The sequence below is a fragment of the Aulostomus chinensis genome, chromosome 5, assembly GCF_037954235.1.
Source record: "Aulostomus chinensis isolate RoL2024-O1b breed Wild chromosome 5, RoL_Achi_v1.0, whole genome shotgun sequence".
Lineage (NCBI taxonomy): Eukaryota > Metazoa > Chordata > Actinopteri > Syngnathiformes > Aulostomidae > Aulostomus > Aulostomus chinensis.
The window spans coordinates 13,210,325-13,236,511 of record NC_141324.1 but is presented as its reverse complement, the minus strand read 5'-3'; the positions used below and the strand labels follow the sequence as shown (position 1 = coordinate 13,236,511).

General features: G+C 41.1%; 2 protein-coding genes across 5 annotated transcripts; one reads left to right on the top strand and one right to left on the bottom strand.

Moving 5' to 3' along the window:
- Positions 1 to 438: 438 nt before the first annotated feature.
- LOC147261283 (uncharacterized) lies at positions 439 to 25,298 on the bottom strand. Of its 4 annotated transcripts, none has more exons than XM_086203243.1 (5): positions 25,168 to 25,298; positions 17,179 to 17,294; positions 17,013 to 17,081; positions 4,942 to 5,097; positions 439 to 4,850 (listed from the first exon to the last, which is right to left on the bottom strand). In XM_086203243.1, the coding sequence occupies exon 5, from the start codon at positions 4,843 to 4,845 to the stop codon at positions 3,280 to 3,282; it is 1,566 nt and encodes a 521-aa protein (XP_086059369.1). In that variant the 5' UTR covers positions 4,846 to 4,850; positions 4,942 to 5,097; positions 17,013 to 17,081; positions 17,179 to 17,294; positions 25,168 to 25,298; the 3' UTR covers positions 439 to 3,279. The 4 variants fall into 4 exon arrangements, 3 of the variants coding, with proteins under 3 accessions (XP_086059369.1, XP_086059370.1, XP_086059371.1); XM_086203244.1 differs by having other exon boundaries at positions 25,225 to 25,287; XR_015115731.1 differs by lacking the exons at positions 439 to 4,850; positions 4,942 to 5,097 and adding an exon at positions 11,512 to 16,919.
- cldn1 (claudin 1) lies at positions 6,008 to 8,386 on the top strand. The gene is made up of 4 exons (XM_086203246.1): positions 6,008 to 6,517; positions 7,373 to 7,537; positions 7,636 to 7,720; positions 7,840 to 8,386. Exons 1-4 carry the CDS (start codon positions 6,295 to 6,297, stop codon positions 8,000 to 8,002), a joined length of 636 nt encoding a protein of 211 aa, XP_086059372.1. The 5' UTR covers positions 6,008 to 6,294; the 3' UTR covers positions 8,003 to 8,386.
- Positions 25,299 to 26,187: the final 889 nt, after the last annotated feature.

Sequence of the window (26,187 nt, the reverse complement as noted above, 5' to 3'; positions counted from 1 at the left end):
CCTGATTCGTCCTTGATGATTGTAATGTGATGGTAAGGAGCTTATAGACTCTTGTTATCCTCCAATGGGGAAGGGCAAGACAAAAACCAGTGGACTGGTATGCTAAAAGATTACCATTCTAGTAACATCGCCCCGTCCACTTAACACCCACATCAGGTCAGCTGTTGTTAATTTTGTCAGCAACACCAGTATAGCCTCAACCCAGGGGTCTGCGTGCACTGAGCGGTAATATTGACCCTTGTTAGTAAGCAAGGCTCACAATTTGAGTGCGCAAAATGACCCATTTGTATTCTCGAGACGTTTGGGTCATCATATCATAGAGGAGGTGTGGCAGGCTCGAGAGGATCTAATTGACACCTGTCGTCATAATAGCCACTGGTGTTGGTTATCATTTCACGACTGGCTGAACGCTTTTAAGGGGAGCTGAAAAAGCGAAACAATGAGCATGACTCGAGCAGAGAGAGAGAGAGGAATATCCTGTTGTTTATTTTTATGGCCCTCATGAGTTGTTTTTACCACAACATAACATTTCAACAGTAAACTCGTCGCACACTCACAATGTGAAATTAGTTAACATTTTCAGATCAAAAACAGTCCTCTTGAGTTCCTGCCCCAGGCCATGAAGCTCAGATGACCTCTACTCTTTGTGCCCTTGTCACCTCACTCCTCACTGGACACTCTAAACACTGTGGGAACCCCCCCACCCCCCTTGTGCTTTGTGTTTTTTTGGACATTGTGAGTCCCACCAGATAATGTGTCCTCCCCTCTTTCTCTTTATTTTCCCATCTGAAGAGCTGCTGTGTGGAGCGCGGTGTCCACCATTAACTGCCCACTAAGCGGGACAGAGAGATTGGATCTGGCCAGGGGGTTAAGAGCTGTTTTTCATCTGGCCTTGAAGGAGCGCTCTCAGACCCTGCTGCTGTAAGTTTTCTGAGCAATGAGAGTAATTGGCAGTGATGGATGCTGACAGGTGATTTAGCCCCACGGATGGCTCAATTGATCTCTGGAACTGCTGGGCCTTTCAGTTATTGATCTTTACAAATGTTCTGCAAACAAGTTTTGCTCAGAAACCTAGCAGTTTTACTTTAAACTGTCGAGGTATAAATATACAGGGTATTTGAGAATAATGCTTAAAACAGCCAAAAATATGATGTTGAGCATACAGACACATTGGAGAAACAAAAGGTTTTGAATATTTAAATCAAAGGCAACAGAATGTTCTAAATAAAGTAATTTTTTTTTTTTAGAATAGCGCAGACACACACACGTGCGCGCACACACACACACACACACACACACACACACACAAAAGTGGGGGCTAGGTATAATTCCCTGAGGGAAACCTTTCACATTATGTGTTATTGTACATGTAAACATTAGAACTTATTACAGTAACTCTTCAATTCATATTAAACATATTCATATTAAACATATTAAATGGTCAAAGACCATTTTTCAGTGGTGTTTAAAGGTGGTTAATCCCACTGAATAAAACTCAAGAGGCTGAAGCAGCAATGTTACGTTTCTTCTGTGTCATTTTAGACAACTTGACACTGCCAAGATTAATTACCACTGCAACAACATATTCAACTTCTTATGCATACGTTAAAGTCAGTGAAAGTCTACTGAAGGATACAAATAAAAGTAAATGACCTTTTTGGATAAATGCATACTAATAATGACTTTCTGATTTTGGTACTCTGTAACAGCTCTGTACTTTGTGTCCTGTTCACTTCTGCACAAGTAAAGACCACCATCCCTCCAACCACTTTTTGTCAAGTGAATTGCTATGTCATTCAGCTGCCCCAAGAAACCAATCAACCCTCTGACCTTTGACCCTTATTAACCAAGGGTTAGGGTGCTGTATTCAAGGTGTAGCCATCTGTGTGCCTTGTTGTGTCAAGGCTTCTCTCCTCCCCACTCCTATCTCTCGCCTTTATACCCCCCTTAGTATTCAGGAGCACTGGAGGGGATCAGAGGGATCTCATGGGATGATGAAGGGTGGGTCTCGATCAACTTCTAAAATTCCTCTACATGCCTCAATAACTCAACTTCCCTTATCAGTGATGATATTTGCTCTGCGATTTCTTAAATAATGTTATTTTGGGGATTTGGCTGAAATGAAACCTCTTCGTACAACAATGTTAACTGTTCAAGATATTTTCAAGGTAGAGATTAACCGTCAAGCCCATTTCCCTCCATTACTGATATTCTCCTCCATGTTTTCAGCAGTACTGACGGATGTCTTTGATATATGTAGCCAAGCTCCAACAGGTAATTTATCAGTCATTCATTAGATCAAATGTCATTTGGAGCAAGAATTCATTACGACCCTTTTGGACCCTTAGTGGGATAATCCAAGGTTGGAAGTACAAAACTTGGTTTCTGTACTTTACACCAAAGACAGAAACAAGAACAAGAACATTTTTGAGTCAGGTACACTTTTTAAAAATGTTCCCTCAAAGTCACATTGGTTATCTAAAAAAACAAGAACAACAACCCTATACTGGTCCTCTAGAATCCAGAAGTACACATTTTGACTAACAGAAAATAAAGTGAAGGGTACAAACTGTTACCACTTGAGTGGGTTACGATGAGTTGTCTTACATGTGTATTTTTATTATTTTCTTTTTATTTCTTTACTTTACCCCCTACATTTTGATATAAAAAAATATCTGTGCTATTTACCCCTTACACTTTCAAATCAAACTTCTTTCCCATCACCATCAATTTTAGCGCCAGAAAAAGCAGATGAGTTCCTTATGTCTGGGACTACTTCAGCTAATACTAGTATAGCAAGCATTAGCACAACTACTCATAATCAGCCGTCTGGTGGGAGTCGGGAATTGTACAATGCATTCAGAGGAAAAAAAGGTATATATGTGCTTGTCTGGCTTGCACTTCCCAAATGTTTGATAATTCATTGATCCCTGGATGATTCTGAGTCCACTGTACATAAAGAGGAGAACCACGGTCCTCTACTGGGGACTGCAAATACTGCAAACTCCAAACCCAAGTTGGCAGATGATTAACATGTTACTCACAATTCATTTTAGTGGTGACAGGCTCTTAACAAGATGAGGGTTGAACTTTGAACCCTGCATGAAAAGGTTCATCCACCCTTCATATCGCCTATGCTGCTTATCAGCTGTGGATTTAGAGGTTTGTTTACACTTGTGACTGACAGTCAGAACATACTGAATACATACTGAAAGAATACATGCTAGAGAGTGTCTGAGAACAATTTGAGAAATCCACAGAAAGAATAAATTTGGATGTCTACTCAGTGGGAACCATTGTCTCCTTACTGCACTGAGAATGTTCATGCTCATTTTTCCAAATATGCTCCCTAAAACTGCCATCATCCTCCTGAAACTGAACTTTCACTGTCAGTGGACAACATTTATCAACTTTACACTTGATGACAAATGTGTCACCAGATGCTTGCAGACTACAGCTGCATGGATCAGGCCTCTCGTCCTCAGAAACCTGACACACTAGCTCGTCCCTCTTAACGGAGGCCATCGGCCGTCTTCTCAAAAAATCGGGGCCGTCGCACAGCACCCTATCAAGCATTTCAATATCTTGACTGTATTTCAGCACCCAGTCATGCAGGTACCACATATGGCAGTCACATTTCCAAGGGTTCCCGTGAAGTCTCACAGTAGCCTGTAGGACGAACACATCCAAGAGACCCATTGGGAGACTTTGTAGCTGGTTGTCAGACAGGTAGAGCTGCTGAATGAACTCCTGATCCTTAAACAGTTGGGCATCTATCTTGCTCAGCTGGTTTTTGTGGAGATGCAGAGCTTGGATGCGAAACAGATTGCTGAAGATGACTTCTGGCAGTGATGTAAGCTGGTTCTCAGAGAGGTCCAGATTCTCCAGGGCTGTGACATTTCTAAAAATGTCCTCAGGAAGATACGGTAGCTTATTGGATGACAAGTTGAGATCAGTAAGTGATATCAAACTGCTGAGAGAGGACAGCTCAGTCAGCCTGTTGCCTCTCAGGTTCAGCTCCTTTAAATTTGAAGCCTCAAACCCGAAAACGTTAACGCTGAAAGTTGCAAGAAGGTTTCCCCGGAGGTTCAGCATGCTCAGGTTGGTTAGGGAGAAGATTCCATCTTCAAGTTGGGAAATCTTGTTCCCTTCCAAGTTAAGTTCTTTCAGCTGAGCAACATCCTGAAATGTGTCGGATGAAATATTTGTTATGTGGTTGTTGTTCAGTTTAAGAATCTCTAGCTGAGCTAAACCAGAAAAAGTCTCTCTTGTCACTTGTTTTAGATTATTCAGGGATAAATCCAGGACACGGAGATTGTGTAGGTTCATGAACAGAAATGTGGGCAGATCTGATATGATGTTGCCCTTCATCTGAAGAGTTTGGAGCTCTTTAAGAGAGTTAAACATGCCAGGAAGCACAGTCTGGAACCTGTTATAGTTGAGCTGCAGCTTAGTCAGATTTCCCTGCTTTGAAAAAGTCCCCAGAAATAAGTGGTCCAGCCAAGGGTTCCCGCTGATCTCCAGCTCACGAAGCTCAGTCTGATGCTGAAAAGCCTGAGAGTGAATGCTTCGCAGTGCGTTGTTGAAGAAGATGAGCTTGTTGAGTTGGGGAATCTCATCGAAGGAGTTGGGGAACAGGTATTCGATAGCTGATGTCATTATAATGAGCTCCTTGACCTGCCTGGACAAGTTTGTGGGTGCAGATGTCATCCGTTCATCAGCACACAGAACCTGGATGAGAGAGAAACATTGACATTTGTACGGACAAGAGCTGTGCGCCTCTGTGTTGCCTTTGTGATGGAGAAACAGCACCAGCAGCAGAATCAGGCCCAATGCTTTGTCCATGTTAGCTGTCAAAACAGGAATTAACAGATGTTCAACCATGGATTTCTGGCGTGCTGAAGAAACAAAATAGCAACAAATGAATCCAAATCAACATACCTCTGTTGCAGTGATCAGGCAGCACTGATACTCATCTCCTACTGAAGCCGATGAAAGAGCAAACAATACCGCACGCTGGAATTAGGCAAGACAAAACCTTTGGTCGGCCAGCAGCTCCTGCCATGTTTCCATTTGCTCTCAACACAGAGGATCCTGCTGAGATCAGTGGACACAATATTCTTGTGGTTAGAAATCAGATTCCAGTAACACACACGAGTCACACGTATACTTCTGACACACAAACATGAAAGCAGAGATTTTTTTCCTCTACAATGGTGCAGTCAGGGTCTCTCAGACTTGAGTGACTCTGAGTGAAAATTAAAAAAAACAAAAAAGAAATCACTCGCACTTTTTTTCACCATTCACACTCACAGTCACACCTACAGTCAATTTAGAGTGTCAATCAGTCTCGTCCCCTCTTGATGTCTTTGGACTGTGGGAGGAAGCTGGAGTACCAGAGAGAACCCACACAGGAACAGGGAGAACATGGAGACTCTAACCCTAACCCTCTAACCCTGAACCTAACACAGAAAGATCCTGTGCGTGAGTTGGGGCTCGAACCTGGAACCTTCTTGCTGTGAGGCGACAGTGCTGACCACTGCCCTCCTCAAATACCGTCAGTAAAAATACACTGAACTGTACTGCGTAAGAACATGAGGTATTACTTTATCATGTCCATCCAATTTATATGAATTAGGAAGGACAAAATATTAAGAACACCTCTCAGAAGCAAATAAAAGAATAACTCTCAAACAGTTTATAATCCTCATGAAGGGGGGATTTTCTGCCAGATTGTATAATATGGCATAGGTTTACATCAGTGCACCTAATAATTTGGCAGGTGAGAGTTTAGTACATTATCACTCTTCATAAAACTTGAGGTTTATGAACGGTTTCAATAAGGGCAGCATTCAAACTGCAGCCTCCAATGTGGATCATCTTTCATAACAGATGTGAAAATGAATATTTATTTTCTAAAATGTGATTTAAACGGAGAAACTGTGGTGTTCTACTTGATGCAGTGTTCCAGTTTCTGCAGAGATTTTTGTGAAAGAGGAGATTCAAGAGTCACTCATTTGCCAGCAGCAGACCTCCACCTCCACTAGGGGGCGCACTACTTCCTCTACCCTCAGACAGAGGTGATGGTATTCCTGGACCCTCCCTCACCTCCAAGTTACTCCCAGAGGATAAACAGCATTGTTTGGGACAAGATCCGACGCCCAAACCTTTCACGTTACCACATCAAAGATTTTTCACCCCTGTTTTTTGTTGTTGTTGTTGACACGACGTAAGGATTTTAATTTTACCCTTTTTTTTAAAAAAAATTCCCTTTTCACTGTCTGGATTCTAATCATGGCCAACGCTGGAATACAACTTTTAGGCTTGACATTGGCCTTCATTGGCCTGATAGGCTCCATCGCATCCACAGTCATGGTGGAATGGAAAGCTTCGTCTTATGCAGGAGACAACATCATAACAGCTCAGGCTCTTTATGAAGGGCTCTGGAAGTCGTGTGCGTCACAGAGCACAGGACAAGTTCAGTGTAAAGTGTATGATTCACTTCTCCAACTACCAGGTAATGTTTTATTGTCTTTGTTGTTTTACATTATCCATTTGCAAATATCAAAACCTGATCATAGCATCCACCTACCAGCTATAACCCAAAATCCATCCCCTCCTCTATAAAGCATGGGTGAGTTTGCATTCATGGCACATTTAGAAAGCAATGTTAGATCAGTTCAGTGATAAACACGTGAAACTGATGTGTGAAACGTCTAATCGAAGGATGTTTGTAAATCACTGGGAAACCAGGAAAGCTTGTGGGACATTCAAAGCTTCTTTAAGTTGAAAGAAAGTTCTCCAGTTCTCCTACATGCAGAGACACGTCAGTCAAATACCTGCAGGTACCTGACGAAAAAGACCCAACCTGGACAAAGGAAACAAAAAAGAAGTCAGATTGATTGTCAGACCATGTTAAATAATTTTATTTTAAACGGATTTATCGCCTCTCTATCATTTAAAATGAGCGGAACCTTTGTCAGATAAAAATAGACTCGCTAGAATATATTCACATTTACTCATGTACACGAGTCACTACATCGGCATCTGCTTAGCACCTGCTGTAAACAGGAAGTCTAAATAGAGTCATACATACAAACTAACAATTAATTGGATTGAAGTGGTGTCTGCTTGATGCTTTGCTATTCTTGGATGTCAAAGAAAGAAAACACCTGATGCTTTCATTTCAACTTTTTAGCCAAAGAGAGAGAAAGTTCCTGGCGTATCACTGAATATTCCTATTTATTTATGTGTTTAGAAACGCAAAACAATCAGGACTCACATGGCTCTTGGATGAGCTGTTCAAAGCTTTGGACATCAATGTGAAACCTGCTCTAACAAAATGATACGGTGCATCCATCTCTGCCTTCAGCGATTGTCCTGGGCACACGAGGCCTGATGTTGGCCTCCATCTTGCTGAGCCTTATTGCTGTCATGGTGGCCGGGGTTGGCATGAAGTGCACCACCTGTCTGGCAGATCAGCCGGAGCAAAAGGACAAAGTGGCTCTCGCAGGAGGCGTCATCTTCATCATAGCAGGTCACTACTAGTTATTTTTTGATGATGTATTACCCTCGTTCGTTTGGACCTTTTTTGGTGTTCGATGTTGAAACGTGTTTCTGCTCATGGTTGTCCAGGTCTGCTGGCGCTGGTGGGAACATCTTGGTACGGCCACAGGATAGCACAGGATTTTTACAACCCTTTCACCCCGACTAATGCAAGGTAAGGTCACATTGAGGTCACAGCCTGAAAAGACACTCTCCAGCTTCAGCACGGTGTCTATGCACTTTCTTCTGGTATAAATCATGATATTAATCAGAGAGAATGCGCGTGCTTCTCAGGTATGAGTTTGGCAGCGCCTTGTTCGTCGGATGGGGAGCCGCCTGTCTCACTATCATAGGGGGAGGCTTCCTCTGTTGCAACTGCTCCAGCAAGAGCTCAGGGAAACATCCACACTACCCACAATCTCACTCTGCCAGTCAGCCGGGCAGAGACTACGTCTAGGAGGACTTCATCAACTACTGTCTTTATGGGGGATGTGGTGGGGCATTATTGTTTGTATATGATTCACATTTGTTTTGCAGCATGTATCGTTGGAGGTGTTGTATATGTTAATGTTTGTTCACGGGAAGTAAACTCGAGGGTTTTCGCAGATCATTTGGAACCCATAAGACTGTTTTTAAAGTGTAATCTTCACAAGAATAGTAACTGACCAACATTAAGCTCGGATTACCATTTCAAAGACTCCGAAGTAGTACATATTCAGGTCACTCAGGATTCCTTTTAAATATATCTATTTTAAGTCTGCTGTTGTTACGTTTGCCATACTGCTTTGTTTGGGTTCTTGCAACTATTCAATCACATGACAATAAAATCCTCCCTACTTTCTGATGACAGTACTTTTTTTAGTGATTTGCTCTTGCTTTGGTTTGATCTTCATCAACGACTCACTGATCCAGGGGCATCATTGAACAGGAACAGGAACAGCCGTGCCCGCTGGAAAGATGATGTCCAAAGTGATTGTAGGTCATTTGTTGATTCTGATTGAACGCTGAAAGTCTGGAGAGTTTGAGAGCATCTGCGAATAATTTTACGTTCATCACATATTTATGTAAAACACTGTAGCACGTCTCCAGTGAGAAGCCAGGAACCAGAAATCTTCTTCTTCAAAAAGGTCACAAATATACGTGTTGTGATTTTGATGAATTAGAAATTAATTTCTCAAACAACTGGATATTACAGGTGTACCACACAGGGGTAAAAGGTACAGTTGTAGAATAAGCTATATCAGGCTTTAGCTGGAGGTGCTACAGCTGCTAACATTTGGTTTTATTCTGAAAATATTTCCAGTGTTTAGTATGACGTCCAGAAAAAAAAAAAATTGCCTTTCAGTGACTCAGGTAGATAGAAAGAGCCAGTCATGAAGCTAAGGGCAACTGATGGCTAACAACAGTAAAAATGCTCAAGAAAACGTCCACTTACAAACTCTGAAGTGCATCGTATGATAGAATCTTTATGTGCCGCATGTTCAGAAGTCCACAAATATTTTGTGCAAAAAATAAACAAATTATAACCCTTCTGGTTCGAGGTGTGTTGACATGCTGCGTGCAATCAGCAGGCACATTCAGTTTAATCAGCTGGTTTGCACTCATCTACGGTTGTTCATGGGACCCCCAAACTGCATGTTTTACAATTGTTTGCTTTGATTCACTTGAACTTGTTTGCAAAGAGTCATTTTTGGGCAGCTGTTAGCCATCAGTCAAAATTGGCTTCATGCTAAATGAATGTTGCTGGTTCTTGCTTCATTCTGCAGTAACAAAGAGGTAACGCAGGAGAAAACGTCTTTGCGAGGTCCTGACACATACTTGAGAGTGCTTAAAGGCAAAGGTGAAGGCAGAGAAAGGTGTCATCGACACGTCCTGATGGAATTCATCTGTGAATAAAATGTGTTGAAGCAGTATTACATTAGCATTTATGATGTGACAGGCAGCTGTTGTGAGAAGCAAAAAACAAAACAAAACCATCATCATCATCCAGATGTCCTCAGTTGGAACATTAGACGATTTAAATGTCTGGTTCTAATCTACAATGTAACTGGTCCCAATTCCTTGAAAAGGGAATTTTGAGATTTTTTTTTTCCTTTGGAAACTTGGAGAACTGAGTTAGAACATAGTTTCCTGGGTCACACAAATTTTCCCATCTTAATTGCTCAACATGCAGCGGTGACTGCTGCAGAAATGTGTTGCCTCGAGGGAAACAAACTCATCCAAACAGGGAGGAGTATGCTGAGGTGGGGCTCCTGACATACCTCAGACCACTTGTTCCTGCCTCAACACGCCTGATCCCAGAGAGCTCTCTCAGTTGCGCCCCTAGACCACCGAAACTACTTCCACCCATGTTGGCACAAATTCTGTTTTTAAACACGTCAGGGAATCTTGACATCTCTCTCTCTCTCTCTCTCTCTCTCTCTCTCTCTCTCTCTCTCTCTCTCTCGCACACACACACACACATTGATGGTGTGTCAGAGAGCACCACCATCTGGCGGAGAAGATAAAAACAGAATCTATTTCATTCTTTAGTGTTGCTTGCACAGCAGCCTTCCAGTGAGAGGCGGGGGTTCACCCTGGACAGGTCAGAACTATAATATTTGTAGTTAAAATAATTTGGGATTTTATCCTGCAATTCCCCCACACAAAGGTGTAGTAATTACACTTTAGGTCCTAGCCTGCGCTGTACATTGTAATAATGGATTATTTACTGTGTGATTTACTGGAAAAGTGTGTACCAATAACTACATGTAGAAATTAGCAAGAGGAATGTGTGAGGTTGGGAAGTGACAGTGGGGTTTTCCTGTTTTCACCAAAATATCCTTTTCTAACATCGCTGTGTAAACGTGACCTTTACCAAGCAACAACCGGGTTTTTGAGAGGAAAACGTTCGCTATGGCAATTACTGACCTACAAAACTTGAACTTGAAATTTCGGTAATGAAAAACAGAAACTCCTGGTACTCAGTTCTGCTTTTCTTCCCGTACAAACCTCACCACGAATAGGCTTTTCAACCCACTCAGCTACCAAAGGCCTAAAGGCTGTGACACACATTCTTTAAAGCAGTGCTGTTTTCTGTCAGAATTAAATAGAGAACCCATTCAGTTCATTTGATTGCCACACTTGGAATGACAGTTTTATATATATATATGTATATATATATATATATATATAGGAGCTGACAGGCCGGGATCAGAAAGTGATAGTATAATCATGATAACACCTGTCATATCTAATCATTACTGTCGTATAGGAGTTTAGTTGTGATGAGATATAAGAATACAGGATTTATTCAGAGCCGGCTGTGATGCTGAAATCCGACAAAGCATCAAATATTGTGCTTTTTACACACAGAGCTATTTATCCTTCTATTAAGGTATAAAACAAACCAAAAAGGTTCCACTTCAACAACATGTAAGGCAACTTAACCACCTTAACATAGGACAACTAAATCTGAACTCCATGAGGAGAAAAAGTATGAAAACAAACAAGAGCAGAAGTTTCCACAAAGGAGAAGTAATATTTGGACATCCCAGCAAAATTATACGAGAAGCAGGGTTCACCCTGGACAGGTCACCAGTCCATCACAGGGCCAACATAGAGACAGACAACCATTCACACTCACAGTCACACCTACAGTCAATTTAGAGTATCAATCAGCCTCGTCCCCTCTTGATGTCTTTGGACTGTGGGAGGAAGCTGGAGTACCAGAGAGAACCCACACAGGAACAGAGAGAACATGCAGACTCCACACAGAAAGATCCTGTGATGGAGCCGGGACTCAAACCCGTAACCTTCTTGCTGTGAGGCCACAGTGCTGACCACTGCACCACCGTGCCGCAACATTAGAAATCCTTTTAAAAAAATGTAACAAATACTATGTACACATTCCCTCAATCACACAAAGGTTTCGCTTTAGATTGCAGTCCACAACAACAGTCTCATTATCCTCAATCAATTGTCTAGAAACCAATGTGTACAAATATTCCATCCATCCATCCATTTTCTACAGTTTATCCTGTTAGGAGTTGCAGGAGGAGGGGGGGGGGGGTTGAGGGGGGGGGGGGGGGGCTAACCACTGCACCCACCGACCAAATACTATCATGTTAAGAAGAAATAAGTTGTGAAGTGGGTCAATAGGCGGGTATTTTTCGAATGTTATTTTTCCATTTTAACCAACATGCAGCAATGCTAACATGACTGGTATAAACAGTAGTTCTTCATGTTTGAGCGACAGTCAGATATTCAGGAGGGAATTTTGTTTGACACATACCAAGCAGCAAGAAATGAAGTTCTAGAAATTGAAGCTCAGGGTTACACATAAAACTTCAGCTGTTAGATGGCCACACTGGTGTTTGTTTTCTGCTGCTTCTCCTGTAGAAACCACTTCATAAAATAAGCTTTTTTTACTCCCTCTACTAAATAATCCTGACACAAAGTTCACTGTTTTCCTGTTGGATTGTTACGCTTGGATTTCCCGGTTGAACTGCAGGTTATAAACTGTACACAAACAAATGTATTTCTTTGTTAAGCAGTAACATCATCCACCAGTCTCTAACGTTCATCCGTACGGAGGATAATTAATGACAGAGAGGACAAGCAGCAACAAGAGGCAAACTCTTGTTTGAGGAAACAAACACAAGGAGACGATTCAAGAGGAAAACAAAGATTTCTTTAAGACATTAAATCTCATCCAGCCTAAACTGTTTACTTAGAACTGATATCTGGGGTATAAATCGACAATAAATCTGGAGATTTCAGGACTCGTCATTTGAAGACTTTGCTCTTGTTCTTTTGTCAGTCCTAAAAACTCCGTTGTTACTGATACGGTAGCAACTTAATCAGAATCATCTTTGTCACTTTCTGAGAAGTCAGAGTTATATAACCGACAGTATGAATGAATCACAGCGAGCTTCCTTTCACAACTTTCTTCTTCCCTCTAACTGTCTGAATTTGGGAGAAAAACTGAAAAAGAAAATGCACTGAAAGTTCAGGAGATGTAGTTTTACAGGAAGATGATCATCACGCTTATGACTGAGAAACCCAGCAGAAAGTTTTATTTTACTTTTACGCTCATGTCAATGTGCATCAGAAATGGACACACACACACACACACACACACACACACACACACACACACACACACACACACACACACATAACTTTGTCTGAAAATACGCTGATCATGACATTGAATTTGCAAAGCATAAAAACAGAGGGAGAAGCTGAAACACAACATACAACATGATATCAGCCAAAGTGAGGCTTCTGCTTTGATGCTTCACAACTTAACAAATGTAATCAATGTTTGATGTTGTACTGTACCTGGGCCAGTGTTCAGTTCACTACATCAGAAACTGCGTGAAGCGTTGTAATAGTAAACAGCCACTAGAGGGTATTAGAGGCCACATTACCAGAGAGCTAAGACTCCTAAATGAATCAATACTTGCAGATTTTTTTTTTTGGTAATGTCTTGAACCTTTAAGTACATCTGAGCTGGTCATAATTTTTCCTTCAAATCTGAAACCCATCAAAAATCACTTGAAAGAGTGTTTTTTTTAAATTTATATCATATATTATCATTATAATCGTTATATTTGACATATATCCATCCATCCATCCATCCATCTATTTTCTATACTGCATATCTGTTAAAGGTCGGGGGGGGGGGGGGCTGGAGCCTATCCCAGCAGACATTGGGTGAGAGGCGGGGTTCACCCTGGACAGGGTGCCAGTCTTTCGCAGGGCCATCAGGAGCAATTAGGGGTTCAGTATCTTGCGAGTGAGGATCGAACCAGTGACCCTTTGGCTGTAACGGTCACTCTGCCTCCTGAGAAACACACTTGACATGTATCAGCCAAAAAATGAAATAAAGCATCGACCTGTGAGCAGAACTATATGTTGTGTCTTTGTACATTTCAAATATCATTTTTCACGTCTTTGCTCCAGCACCTTAAATGCTGCTGATCCAGAAACGGACCCTCCTCAGTTACACCATTATTCCAGAAGTGTCAGGAATGCCTAAGATGCCGTAATTGAGCTAATAAGTCGACACTCTTGTTTGCATACAGTACACATGCAGTGTACAAACATCACCCTACACATGTCCTCAGATGACCTTTGACCTCCCACACAGCTAATCCTTGGGCAGAAGTGTCTTAAATTAATATAAGCTACTTGCTCAAATCCTATTTCTTTCAGTTCATTGTACACACAGCTGGTGTGAACAGACCCCACCAGAAGCACAGAGGGATCCAGCACTCTCATATTTTACCGTATTCCTGCACATAATTCAGAATATGAATGATATACTGCCATTTTTATAGTCATACAACAACACTGAGACGTTTCTACAAATGAACTGTATAGAGAGAGCATCATTTAATTCAAAGGCCTCCTCTCTCTTATTCAGCGTCGTCTCTGGAGCTCAACCAAACGCTGCTCGAACTCAAAGCTCAAACCGCTGTAATCAGCAGAGTGCAGCGGCCAGACGTCACAGAAAAATCAATGAGTGGGTAAAAAAAATCAAACCGAAAACGAGACCGCTGCTAAAACATTTCATGTCCTGCAGTAGCATTTGTGGTATCTTGGATGTTTCTTAAAAGGCTCATCTTAAAACAGATTATAATCAACAATCACCACTTGATAGAAATGATCTTCATGAACTTGAATCCAGAAATGACATTATTACCTTTCAACTGCGTTTGTGTGTTAAAGTTCACCCCCTCACCGTTTATTTGTGATGAATAAAAACCGAGACTCTCCACTATATTCCAGATTTCTATGCTTCTACTTCATGCGTTTCCAGAAAACATATATCAGATCTACTGTCCCAGAGTAAGAATGTTCTTCGAAATCGACAGCTGCTTGAAGAGATCATATAACATTCTTAGAGGGGGGGTATAATTAGCTGGCCTTAACTGGATTATATGCATGCGCTCGCACAAGCTGCAGTGGTGTAATCACTACTGACAGTGTTTAGAATATGATTTTTTTTTTTTAATTTAAAAAAGGAAAATAGTGAGCCAGCAGGACAACGTAAAACAAAATGAAGTGGTTGGTGAAGGCTTGATGCTAACGTGTAATAATTTCATGAACGGTTGCAATAGGCAAATTCGACGGTGTTACATTCCACCCAACATTCATGCTTCTTGTACAGTTTGAACTGGTTGCGTTTCTGTTTACATTTCAAGCTACATAGCAGGAATCTCGCTTCTTTTCATAAAATATTTCACTTTTCTGCTACTTTTATACACTTAGCACTCCATGTATTTGTCAGATATTTTGACTATTTTACGTAACATGACAAAGATATGATCCCAGCGATATGTACTGTAGCTAAATTAGCATCATGGTAACCACTAGATTAATACATCACCCTGTCTGGCAGCTGAAGGCCTGCGGCCCCCCAGCAGAGAGAGGCTGACGGTGTAATGCCCTGTAGCTCAGTCTGGCCAGTGATCCTCCATGGAAAGCTTGACCTCCCAGATCAAAATAACCTGATCTGTTAATCCACTCTGCACTTGGGGACACCACACACAGAGAGCACTTATAACCTGCTGAATTTGTGTGCTACAATCAAATCTTTGTAAATTCTAATGGAATAATTACAAGAAGTACTGCTGCCTGAGGTGTTTCGCCTGATAGTTTTACAGGTGGTTTTGTTTATACCCGGTGTTGAACAGTTTCTCACATTCAGATGTACTTGCATCTGCCTCTTAGTGCTTGTCCATCCCCCTGGATGTAATCCGAGGTGATTCACCTCAGGGGTCCCACAACTGGATGCAGCAGAAAAACAACCTACGTGCTGACAGACTCATTAGGATTGATGCGCCTCACAGCGAATCTCTAAATTGAATGCAGCCATAAATGATGTCATTAATCCCACCTGCTAAATTTAGTTCAAACGTCTGTTGTGAAAATGGTCAAAAGTGGCTCTTACTGAGAGGAAAATTTCCAAATGTTTCTAAAAGTGAGAATGGGGTCCCCTGAGGGAGTGACGCAGGCCCGTGTGACTGACCTCCAGCTCTCATCAGCTCAGAAGGATTTTTGTGATGGTTTTATTGCATTCTTCATAGGAACACCCCCCTTCCACACACACACACACACACACACACACACACACACACACACACACACACACACACACACACACACACACACACATACTGCATCAATGCACTGCTCAGCGTGTGTGAGATTAAATTATTGTGTATGCAATTATATTGATAAACTCCCAATACAGCTAATTGCACTCACACTAAAATTCTGACTCTGCTGACCTCCATCAAATGCCTGGATCGCTTTCTTTACATCAAAACAAACTAAATGAGCTTCTCCATGGGAACCAGGGTTTCTGTTTCTATGTGTGAAAGGAGTAAAGTCCAGCATCAATTGCAACATTTCCATCCACAGCAGCATCTTTTGAAAATACATGCGCTTGGTTTTCCTGTGTTTAGAATTCAGCCTCATAGTCTACTTCATCGTTTTGCACTCTATTTATTGCCAAATTATTCATAATAGAGGTTGTTGATATATCAGACTGATGTGTGATCAGCAAGTGTACAGATAGATTGAACCTAGAGGGAGAAAAATAAGACAAGATAAAATGAGATAAGATAAAACTCTAGTTTTGAAAGTCTCAACCTGAACATAATAAATTAACCAGAATGATCTGATAATTGAATCCATTCAAATTCAATATCCTGCAGTCATTTTTGTATTTTTTCCATTTGGGTTTTTTCTTTTGTAACATCATTTTTCTATGTGCTGTAAATTGATATACTATTTCCATGAAAATCCTTTTATATCATGGGAGGGATTTGTTTTTGTTGGATTATCATTGTTGACTGGTTCACAATAAAGTTTCTTTTAAAACAAAACAAAACAAAACAAAACAAGATTTTGCAAAAATAAACAAATAAAATCAATCTTACGATATGGCTGTCACAGGAAGGGAAAACTTCTTCTTCCTATTTTGTAGAAAATGTTTTAAAATGACACAAATCCAATGAGGGCTGCAAGAAATACTTGAGATTGCGTTTGAGGTCAATAAGCCAAGATGGCTGCCGTGTGACACAACAGTTTCCAACATGGCAAAGGATGACACTTAGACCACATTGACAATGTGTGTAAAGTTTCAGAGAGTTGTTTGGAGTTACTGTTATTGCAGGGCAATGATAACGCTTTGTGGAAAAGGACGTATGTACAGTATCCTGAGGGTGGGGCTGCTGCTGACTCCATGTTTGTGTGTCGAGGAACCACGGATATGATGCTCATCAGCTTCTGCTTGTTTGTTAGAGGATGAGAGGAGGTCTTGGTGTAGCTCCACTTCCTGACTCCTGTTGAACTTTGCCTTTTCAACCCCCCAGCCCCTGCAGGGTGACAGCCACCTTTGTCCACATCCATCTCCTTGATCTTGCCAAATTTAACTGAAAACTGGGGTCACAACCTCAGTCAAAACTTACCACCAGTCTTCTTGACTCCATCGATGGAAGAGACAGAGGGACAATCTGTCAGAGCAGAAGCTAAAGGGACTGAAAAGGAGCAGTGACAGAAAGTTTTAATGGGGTGCTGGTTGAAACCCCATCAGACCTGTAATCCTGCAGACAGTTTGCTACACCACTGCCATACCTTTGTGATGGTAGAGGTGCCGATGACTATGGCTTTCACCCTCCTGGCTCCTCTGGGAGGAAGCAGGAAGACCACGCTTCCATTCTGGTTCAGGAGGGGTTGGTGGTGGTAGGCATCTAAGAAAAACACAGTAATCGACCCTCACTTACCATTAGAGTTTTAAAATATGTATTAAAGCTTCCTTCACCCTAAATCATGACAAGTTTCTCCTGTCAGCAGGGAAGCAACGAGAGTTTTTAAACACATAGTAACACTTATTGCTCACTATGAAAGATATCCCCCCCTTTGTGCGGAGAGCCATGAACGTTATAGATACCTAACTGGAATCTCTTAGGAGCAACGCAATATCCAGAGCAGTCAAGGCCACATCAGGATACCAGTGATTTAAACACAAAGACACTGCCAGTTGTTCTGCTCTGGCTGCCTGCCCCCTCCCATCCAAATAAGAACAGAAGCCAGTTGAATTCAAAAATCTTTCGCCTGCTTTCCAGAGCACACACAGTTACTAGTGCCGCACCCCAGCTTAAGAAATGTCAGGAAGAGTTTCTGGGGGAATATTTTCTCTCTCTCTCTCTGTCTCTCTCCATATGTGTCTATCTATCTATCTATCTATCTATCTATCTATCTGTCTGTCTGTCTGTCTGTCTGTCTATCTATCTATCTATCTATCTGTCTATCTATCTATCTGTCTGTCTGTCTGTCTGTCTGTCTATCTATCTATCTATCTATCTATCTGTCTGTCTATCTATCTATCTATCTATCTGTCTGTCTGTCTGTCTGTCTGTCTGTCTCTGTCTATCTATCTATCTATCTATCTATCTATCTATCTATCTATCTATCTATCTATCTATATCCAATCTATATATATGACATATATATATCACACACACACACACACACACACACACACACACACACACACACACACACACACACACACATATATTTGTGTTTGTGTGTGTGTGTGTATGACAAATTGGTACTTGAAGGTGATGGGGATTAAGTGTGTCAGGGTTTAATTTTTTTTAAAGCTTTAATTTTCTCATTAAGAGGGTAGAAATACAATATTTTCTTTGCTCTTTTTTGATTTCATAATAAAGGAAAAATATCTAAGTTAAATAAATAAAAATCACATGGCAATTAATTACTATGACGCACATAGCGTGTCTTTTTTCCACGCTTTTAATCAGCGTTGTATTGTTGTTCTCTGAGGTTTGTTTTTACTGTGTCATGAACAGGACTAATCACTTATTTTCCCAAATCAGAGCAAGAGACAGACAAGGTTGCAGCCCAAGGCAAAGTTTCCCCTGAATACTTCGTTATGAGGTTTTGCTACTGGAGTATGGCTCCGTCTTTTGTCCTCAAAGAAACTTAGGTTTTTTTCACCCTGAGGCTTAAAAAATACAGCAAACCCTCCACGTGGTGGACACATGGTTCTGATCATGAGACATGGGAAGCCAGAAATAATTCTCTGTTCCAGACACACGCTGACTTCACTGTTTTCAATATCGTATTTCATCCAAGAAACTGCTGGCTAAGGCCATGAATAAAAACATAGTAACTTAGTAAACAAATGCTGGTCCATGGCAAATAAGGGGAAGGTCACTGATGATTTTGGAATTAGTAGTTTATCTTTGAAATTCAACAATTGGCCCAAATATCTGAATATTATAGTGGTTTTCAGGCTGAATAAATGTCAGCGTGCTGGGGAGCGGCAGTATCTCTGGGTTAGCATCGTCTCCTCAAGGGAACAATCTATTAAAGCATCGTGACTGTCTGGACACTGTTTGGTGCTCCGAAGAAATTTCAAACTTAATTTGTAATTTTACTCTGAGCTAGAAAATGGACCTCGTGCAGTAATAATAGGTACACATTCACAAAAAAATATGTGTATTTCATCTTTTGCTTTTATTACGATGACCAGTAAAGCCAGACCTCATTAACTCCATGTCACTGCTTTCAATAACCAGTTTTACAGCAGCAACAAGCAACAATTTTCCCAATACTGAGGTTTCGTAATGTCAAAGGGGGTAAGTAGTGTTAGGGTACCTTGTTGACATGAGGAACTAAATCATAATGAAAATATAAACTGTGCTGAATCATTTAAAAAAGAGGAATTCATGACAAAATAACCGATAGCCTCTCAGTGGCAGGGAAAGATAGTCCCTGGGAACATCATTATGTAAGTCAGTTTTCGCGATGTATAAATGGATGGATGTAACTGGTCACTCAGTTGAGATATTTTAGAGTTCTCCAAAAACACACCCACACGGACCAGTTTTCCTCGCAAGCCATCGTTTGTTGTGTTGGAGAAACCAAGCAGTAACGATGGATACGAACTCCTGAATGGTTATTTAGTTTATTTTTCATCCTCCTCTTTGCCTTAGAACATCTAATCAAATCTAATCAAAATACTCTATTCTAATGCTCAACTAAAAACGTAATTTCAGCCAGTTTTTTTCTTAGTGGGTGAGGGATTTTTCATTTTAGGACAGATGCTGAACCATAATCTCAGAGAACGGAGAGATAAAGTCGTCTCAAGTCGTAAATTGAAGAGCTGGAGACAGGTATGACTCAGATTGATAAAAGAATCCTAACCTGACACCTTTTTAAGACTTGAGATTAGATTTTGAATGAGAAATTTATTCCAGATATTGTAAAGTTGCATTTCCCATTTGAAACATGATTGGGTCTCATTTGTGCAAACCTACAAACCAGCAGAGGAAGCTGCAATCATGGAAGGAAACAGACAATAAGACGAGCGAATTTGTATCAAGGAAAACGTGTGTGACTCCCAATTCTGCTATGTAATCAACAGGATCTGAAGTACTTCCTGTCAATTTGTGGATATTAGTTGTCATATGAATGTGGAAAAAATTCTCCTTGATAATGAGATAATGAAAAATGTGAAAAAGTGAAAAAAAAACTAACAAAACAACTCGTGATGTTTGTGAAACTACAGAGGAATTACGCTCTTCCTAATATCATTTACCTCTCCTCTAAGGCTATAATTGATGACGTGATTAGGGAAAAGATTTAGTTTCCTTTTCATTGGAAAATAACCAACAATAGCAAGACCTAAAATGATTACAATGTTTCCTGAGGTTAACTTGCTGATGACTTTTACAGCTCACATGCTGTGACAAACACAATAGGGTGTTTGTGATGACCCCGTCTGATCTCTGCACACCGAAAACACACTGTGAAAAGGTGGCATATAATATAATAATCCCAATCAAAACGATTCCTTGGTTTTTAAGGGAAACTAATTTTATCCCGTCAATACTTTGCAAGATGGGCTCTATCGCACCTAAATGACCACTCATGTAACAAACACCTCATTTTTAAGGGCTAAAGAGCCAACAGCCTGTTGCTTTCTACAAATTCACTTAAAAGTCTGTCTTAAAAATATAAACTGGTGCATGATAGATGATGTGATTTGTGGTATCTAACTAATGGAACTTTTGGTGCAGTGGTTCGCCCGGTCACCTCACCACAAGAAGGTTCCTGGTTCAAGTCCCGGCTCGGGCACAGGATCTTTCTGTGTGGAGTCTCCATGTTCTCCCTGTTCCTGTGTGGGTTCTCTCTGGTACTCCAGCTTCCTCCCACAGTCCAAAGACATCAAGAGGGGACGAGGCTGATTGATACTCTAAATTGACTGTAGGTGTGACTGTGAGTGTGAATGGTTGTCTGTCTATATGTGTTGGCCCTGTGATGGACTGGCGACCTGTCCAGGGTGAACCCTGCCTCTCCCCCCCTGAAGGGGATAGGCTCCAGCCCCACGTGACCCTTAAAAGGAATAAGCGGAAGAAAATGAATGGATGGATGGGTGGAGTTTACTCTGTGTGCTGAAATTGGTGCACTGTTGTCAAAAGTCCAGAGAAAAAAGATAAAACCTCTTGTGTGAAAAAACACATTTGAAAAAATATTGTATGTTATTTTATGGTTGGCAGTGTATGAATATGAGGCCTCAGGATAAGAGAAATAAAAATGCTGGGATATAAGTCAAAATACCATGAAGAGAAAAAAAAAATCAAAACATGGATATCAGATTTGAATTCAAATGAGTGACTGCCAGTGATACCTGCATCTCAGATGCTCGACCCATCTGAAGCCTACACCTTCAGGAACCATCATCTTGATTAAGAGATGCATGTTACAAGCAGGTGTAACCGTCCATAACCTCGCATAACACACCATCAGTGATTCCACTTTATTACCACTTCCCCCAGGTTTGTGTGGTTTCTCTTTCAGAGCAGATGCAGTTTTTAGCACAGTCTCTTCATAGTCTGTACATTTACTTCTATGTGATGATTATGTGCTGGGAGAAAAATAATGTCCTTTTTACGGAACTTGATTAATTCCGAAGTTAATTTTCACCAATGCAGAGTTATGAAGAAGTAATAATAGTAATCAGCCATTCCAATTGCATATTCAATCATAATAGTTTCTTGTAATTGAGAGATGATAACATTACTATCATATTCCACAGAAATAAAACAAAAAATGACACTGGAATTGCTTAACATGGTTCATGCATAAATATCTAAATTAATTCTTTCCTTGTAAAATGGAACAAATTAATGGTGCTTCATGGACAAACCTCTGCTGATGAAAAGGACTTCATTGACAAGACCAAATTGCAATTAGGTCTCCTGAAGTCATGTGAAGTTTGTGGCGTCTCAGTCCAAGATGGTGTGCACGCAGCGTTCCCATCCTGATTCAATTTACAAGGAACATGTGAGTGTCACTCAAAGGACAACAGAAAAGAACAAGGAGATGCAATCGATTCCAGTTATCTCTTTGGGGCTAAGATAACAAGAAGATGGGAGAACACCGCTGACGTTTGTTCACTCTAAAATTGGCCAAAATGTAGGCTCCTAATATTATTTCACACTTTAATTTGACTACCTCCACCTTCAGTGTGGCTTCAGGGGATATTCACCACAACTACCAATGACAGACATATTTGACATTTTGGGAAATGTACTTATCTGCTTCCTGCAACAAGTTCGAATATCAATGTCACCTTTAAAAAGCTTAGAAACTACTAGCAGACACATTTCTATTGATTTATTGTGTGTGCAGTTACAGGATCATACAGATATTCAATGTAGGACCCTGCCTACACCTAGTTTGCAGAGTTTTTTCTGATGGGGGTCGGCGTAGTGGTCTACCGACATGATTTCTGAGTGTTTCTGCTGCTCTAACACTGGACACTTAGCAAAGCCTTGTCTTGCTGTAACAAGGTTTGGTGCGTTCAGGAACAACTGGTCAACATGTAATTCACGTCTTTTTTTTTTGTCAGAACAAAACGAGTTGTCAGAAGTAGGAAAAGATCCAGATACAAGTTCATGTGTGCAGAAAAAAATATGTTGAAGCACATGACTAGATGAGGAGACGTGTTACAAATGCAGCGGCACAAATCCAGATTGGCAAACAGAGCAACCATATTTGGTGAGCAAAATATATGGAAGGGATGTTTCATTCAAGGAGGAAATAAACAAAATAAATGTTTGTCATGTCTGTCGAGTGTCAGTCAGTCTGCACAGTTGGTGAACTCTAAACAAGCGCACAAGCAGGAGAACTTAGTACTTTGGAAGAGGTCCCAAATCAGATACAGAATCCTGTGCGTGATCAATTGTGATCCCGTGAGAAACATGTTGCTAAGGAATCTCTGGAGCAAACCAAACATATTTTTCAAGTGAGGGAAATAACCAGGGCACTACTGAAACATGAAGATTAGCATGCATGGGACGGCAAACACTCAGAAATAAAGCACAAAAACAAAAGTCACAAGAGGGAATTTTTTAATCCAAAATATGAAAAACACCTTTTTTAGGACATACAATGCTAAGTGGGTGTGTGCAGTTAAGCGAAGCATTAAAAACTCTTTGTTGCTGTGTCAAGTGCACCTTTCAAGAAAATACTTGACCTACATGGGGATGACCTGACAAGAGTTTTGCAGCTGGGACAATTTCAATACCAGCGGATGGTTGAACCCCATCATAGGCAAGCGGACAGTAAGCCTCAAATTGACCTCGATCGAGATATCTTGATGTCAGATAATTTGTCTTTAATCAAATCGAGTAACATACCATAAAGATTTCAAATGCAAACAAACGCTGAAAAAAGAACTCCACAGTCTGTCTTTACTGCAACAGAACCCTAATCAAGATCATCTCCTGGCTCTGGTTTTGACCGTCTCGCTGTGCCTTAGTCTCAGCCTTCGCTTGGCCTTGCCTTCCCTGGGTCTTGACCTCTTGAAGTCTTAGTCATGACTTGAACTAGGTGGTCTTCACTACAGTTGCTGATGGTTTAGATGTTGCATATGTGACTGAGCCCAAGGTCCATCCATCCATTTTCTTCCACTTATCCTGTTAAGGGTGGGTGGGTGGGTGGGGTGGGGGGGGGGTGGAGCCTATCCCAGTGGCTTTTGGGTGAGAGGCAGGGTTCACCCTGGACAGGTCACCAGTCCATCACAGGACCAACACACAGAGACAGACAACCATTCACACTCACAGTCACACCTACGGTCAATTTAGAGTATCAATCAGCCTCGTCCCCTCTTGATGTCTTTGGACTGTGGGAGGAAGCTGGAGTACCAGAGAGAACCCACGCAGGAACAGGGAGAACATGGAGACTCACACAGAAAGATCCTGTGATGGAGCCGGGACTTGAACCCGGAACCTTCTTGCTGTGAGGCCACAGGGCTGACCACTGCACCGCCATGAGCCCAAAGTCTTAACATTGAATTACCAACACCACCACCTGGAGAATTGCACCCCAGGAATTAATACTTGTATTCAATATTGGAAGCCACACAGGTGAGGTTTTAATAATTGAGGAAGAGGCGTGGTTTCAGCAAAAGAATGAAATGTATTTATTAGATGGAAAACCTTTAAAGGAAGGACGCCAGGACCGGCAATAAAAGAATGGACTTAACAGTTTATTTTTTAGCTTTTTTGTTGTTGTTGTTCAAGTTGATTCTTTATGATTTGAGCAACAAAAGAAATGCCAAAATACAAAACACTTAGATCCCCATACTACACCTAAGTGGAGAAGCAAGGGAGGAGGCACATGACGGCGATGGTTTGGTAGTGGTCATAGGCAGATGATCTCACACTATTCGTGTCCACACACTCGTGTCCACACACTCGTGTCCACACATAGCAAACAGGTGAGCACAGTTAAGTGCAATTTAACTCTTAGCATGTGAGTGATTCCAGAAAGGGACTCCTCTGTGCTGCCATTAACTGCCATACTCGTCAGAATCTGCCTAAAAAGGGGTTAGGAAAAGTTAATTTGTCCTTTAAACAACAAAAAAAAGTTAAAAAAAAAAAAGTAATAAAAAAACAAAACAAAAAACAAAAAAAACAACTCCCAACCAACAAGGGAAAGCTCAACACTGTGCCACCACTCCCACCAAGGGCATGTCAGGCCACCAGCATTAGAGGCAGGAGACAAAACTAACTAAACTAATTAACTATATACACAAACACAACAGTAGAGGCAAGCATCTGTGATAAAAGAAACACATGTAATATTAAACTTCAGTCCTGCCAAACTACACACAATACTTTGAAATAGAAATGACCTGACTCATGAACACACACCATATCACCAGAGATATCAGGGCCAGTCCAGGGGCCACACTGGGACTCAGTGCAGTCCCAGCTGTGAGAGGACCACGATCGGGTATTAAGGACAGAATAAACAGATGAAAACAATGCTCACTGAAGCTCCTGTGTGCAAATAACAGAAGCTCAACCTGCCTGTAAAAGCATAAGCCAAGCCATCTCTTACAGGAGTTGTTTGGGAGCAGAGCTTCTACAGGAAGAATACCTGTTTCTGAAACCCTGTGCACAAACTGAGAAAAAGAAGTTGGTTATCATTTCTAGATTTGAAAGATTTCATCCATAGGTCTTTGGCAAAGACACTGACGAAGTTGCAAATCACCAGACTAGACTCCAAAAAAATTCCACTCACCTACGGGAATGCAAAAGCGGATGAAAGTTGCAGACGCCTTATCAAGAGGTTACATACCAGCAGTTCAACAGCAGATGATCAAGATACACTGTCTACCTGTGTCTGCTGACAAGCTACAAAACATCAGAATGAGACAGACGATAATTATGCAGGTAATACAGTACATGCAGGCTGGCAAAGAAGGAGGAGTCACATCCCCAGGAAGACTTCTGGGAGCTAAAGAGAGGACATAACATGCAATGAGGCAATCTTCTTCCAGGGACACCCAAACATTGTACCACCAACAATGAGACAGAACATACTTGATCACATTCATGAGTCAATATGTGGCAGAAAACTACTTGAGAAAAACAAAGTGAAGTTTTCTTATGCCAGAAATGTCCAAAGAGTCAACAGAGACGGTGAGAATGTGTTCAGTTTGTAACACAAACAGAATCTAGACATCAGTGAGCTGTCCCTGAGAAGCCATGATGAAAGATTGGTGCACAAGACACAAGTGGTATTATACACATGAAAATGACAGTTAGGAAAAAGTTATTTTCATTTGTGATTATCCGAGACGACCCTCAGTTCGACCCAAATGTGAAGAATTCTCAAAAGAATGTGGATTTCAACACATCAAGCCCAAACTTTCCACAGTCACATGGAGTTCAAAGTGTCAAACCTGGAGAGTAAATGCAGGTAGCACTACATTCCCTCACTCAGTCCACTATGGGCTTGTTTTCATTTAATTCCAAACCTTTATTTAAACCAGAATGCACATTCTAGCTTGTAAAAAGCAGTTATTTCCAAATGCAGGGGCCAAACCGGTCGACAGACACAAGCCAAAGAAAGCAGCACCCATCACTCCAAATCAAATAAAACACCAGCACTCAGGTAAATGCCTCTATTGCTTCTTCTATTCTACTATAGTGAGCAAAAAAATTTAAAAAAAAAACACATTTCAGCTCGAAGCCATTATCTGCAGAGATATGCGAACTTATTCCCGCTGTTTGTAGCCTCATACTAAGCCAAAGCTAG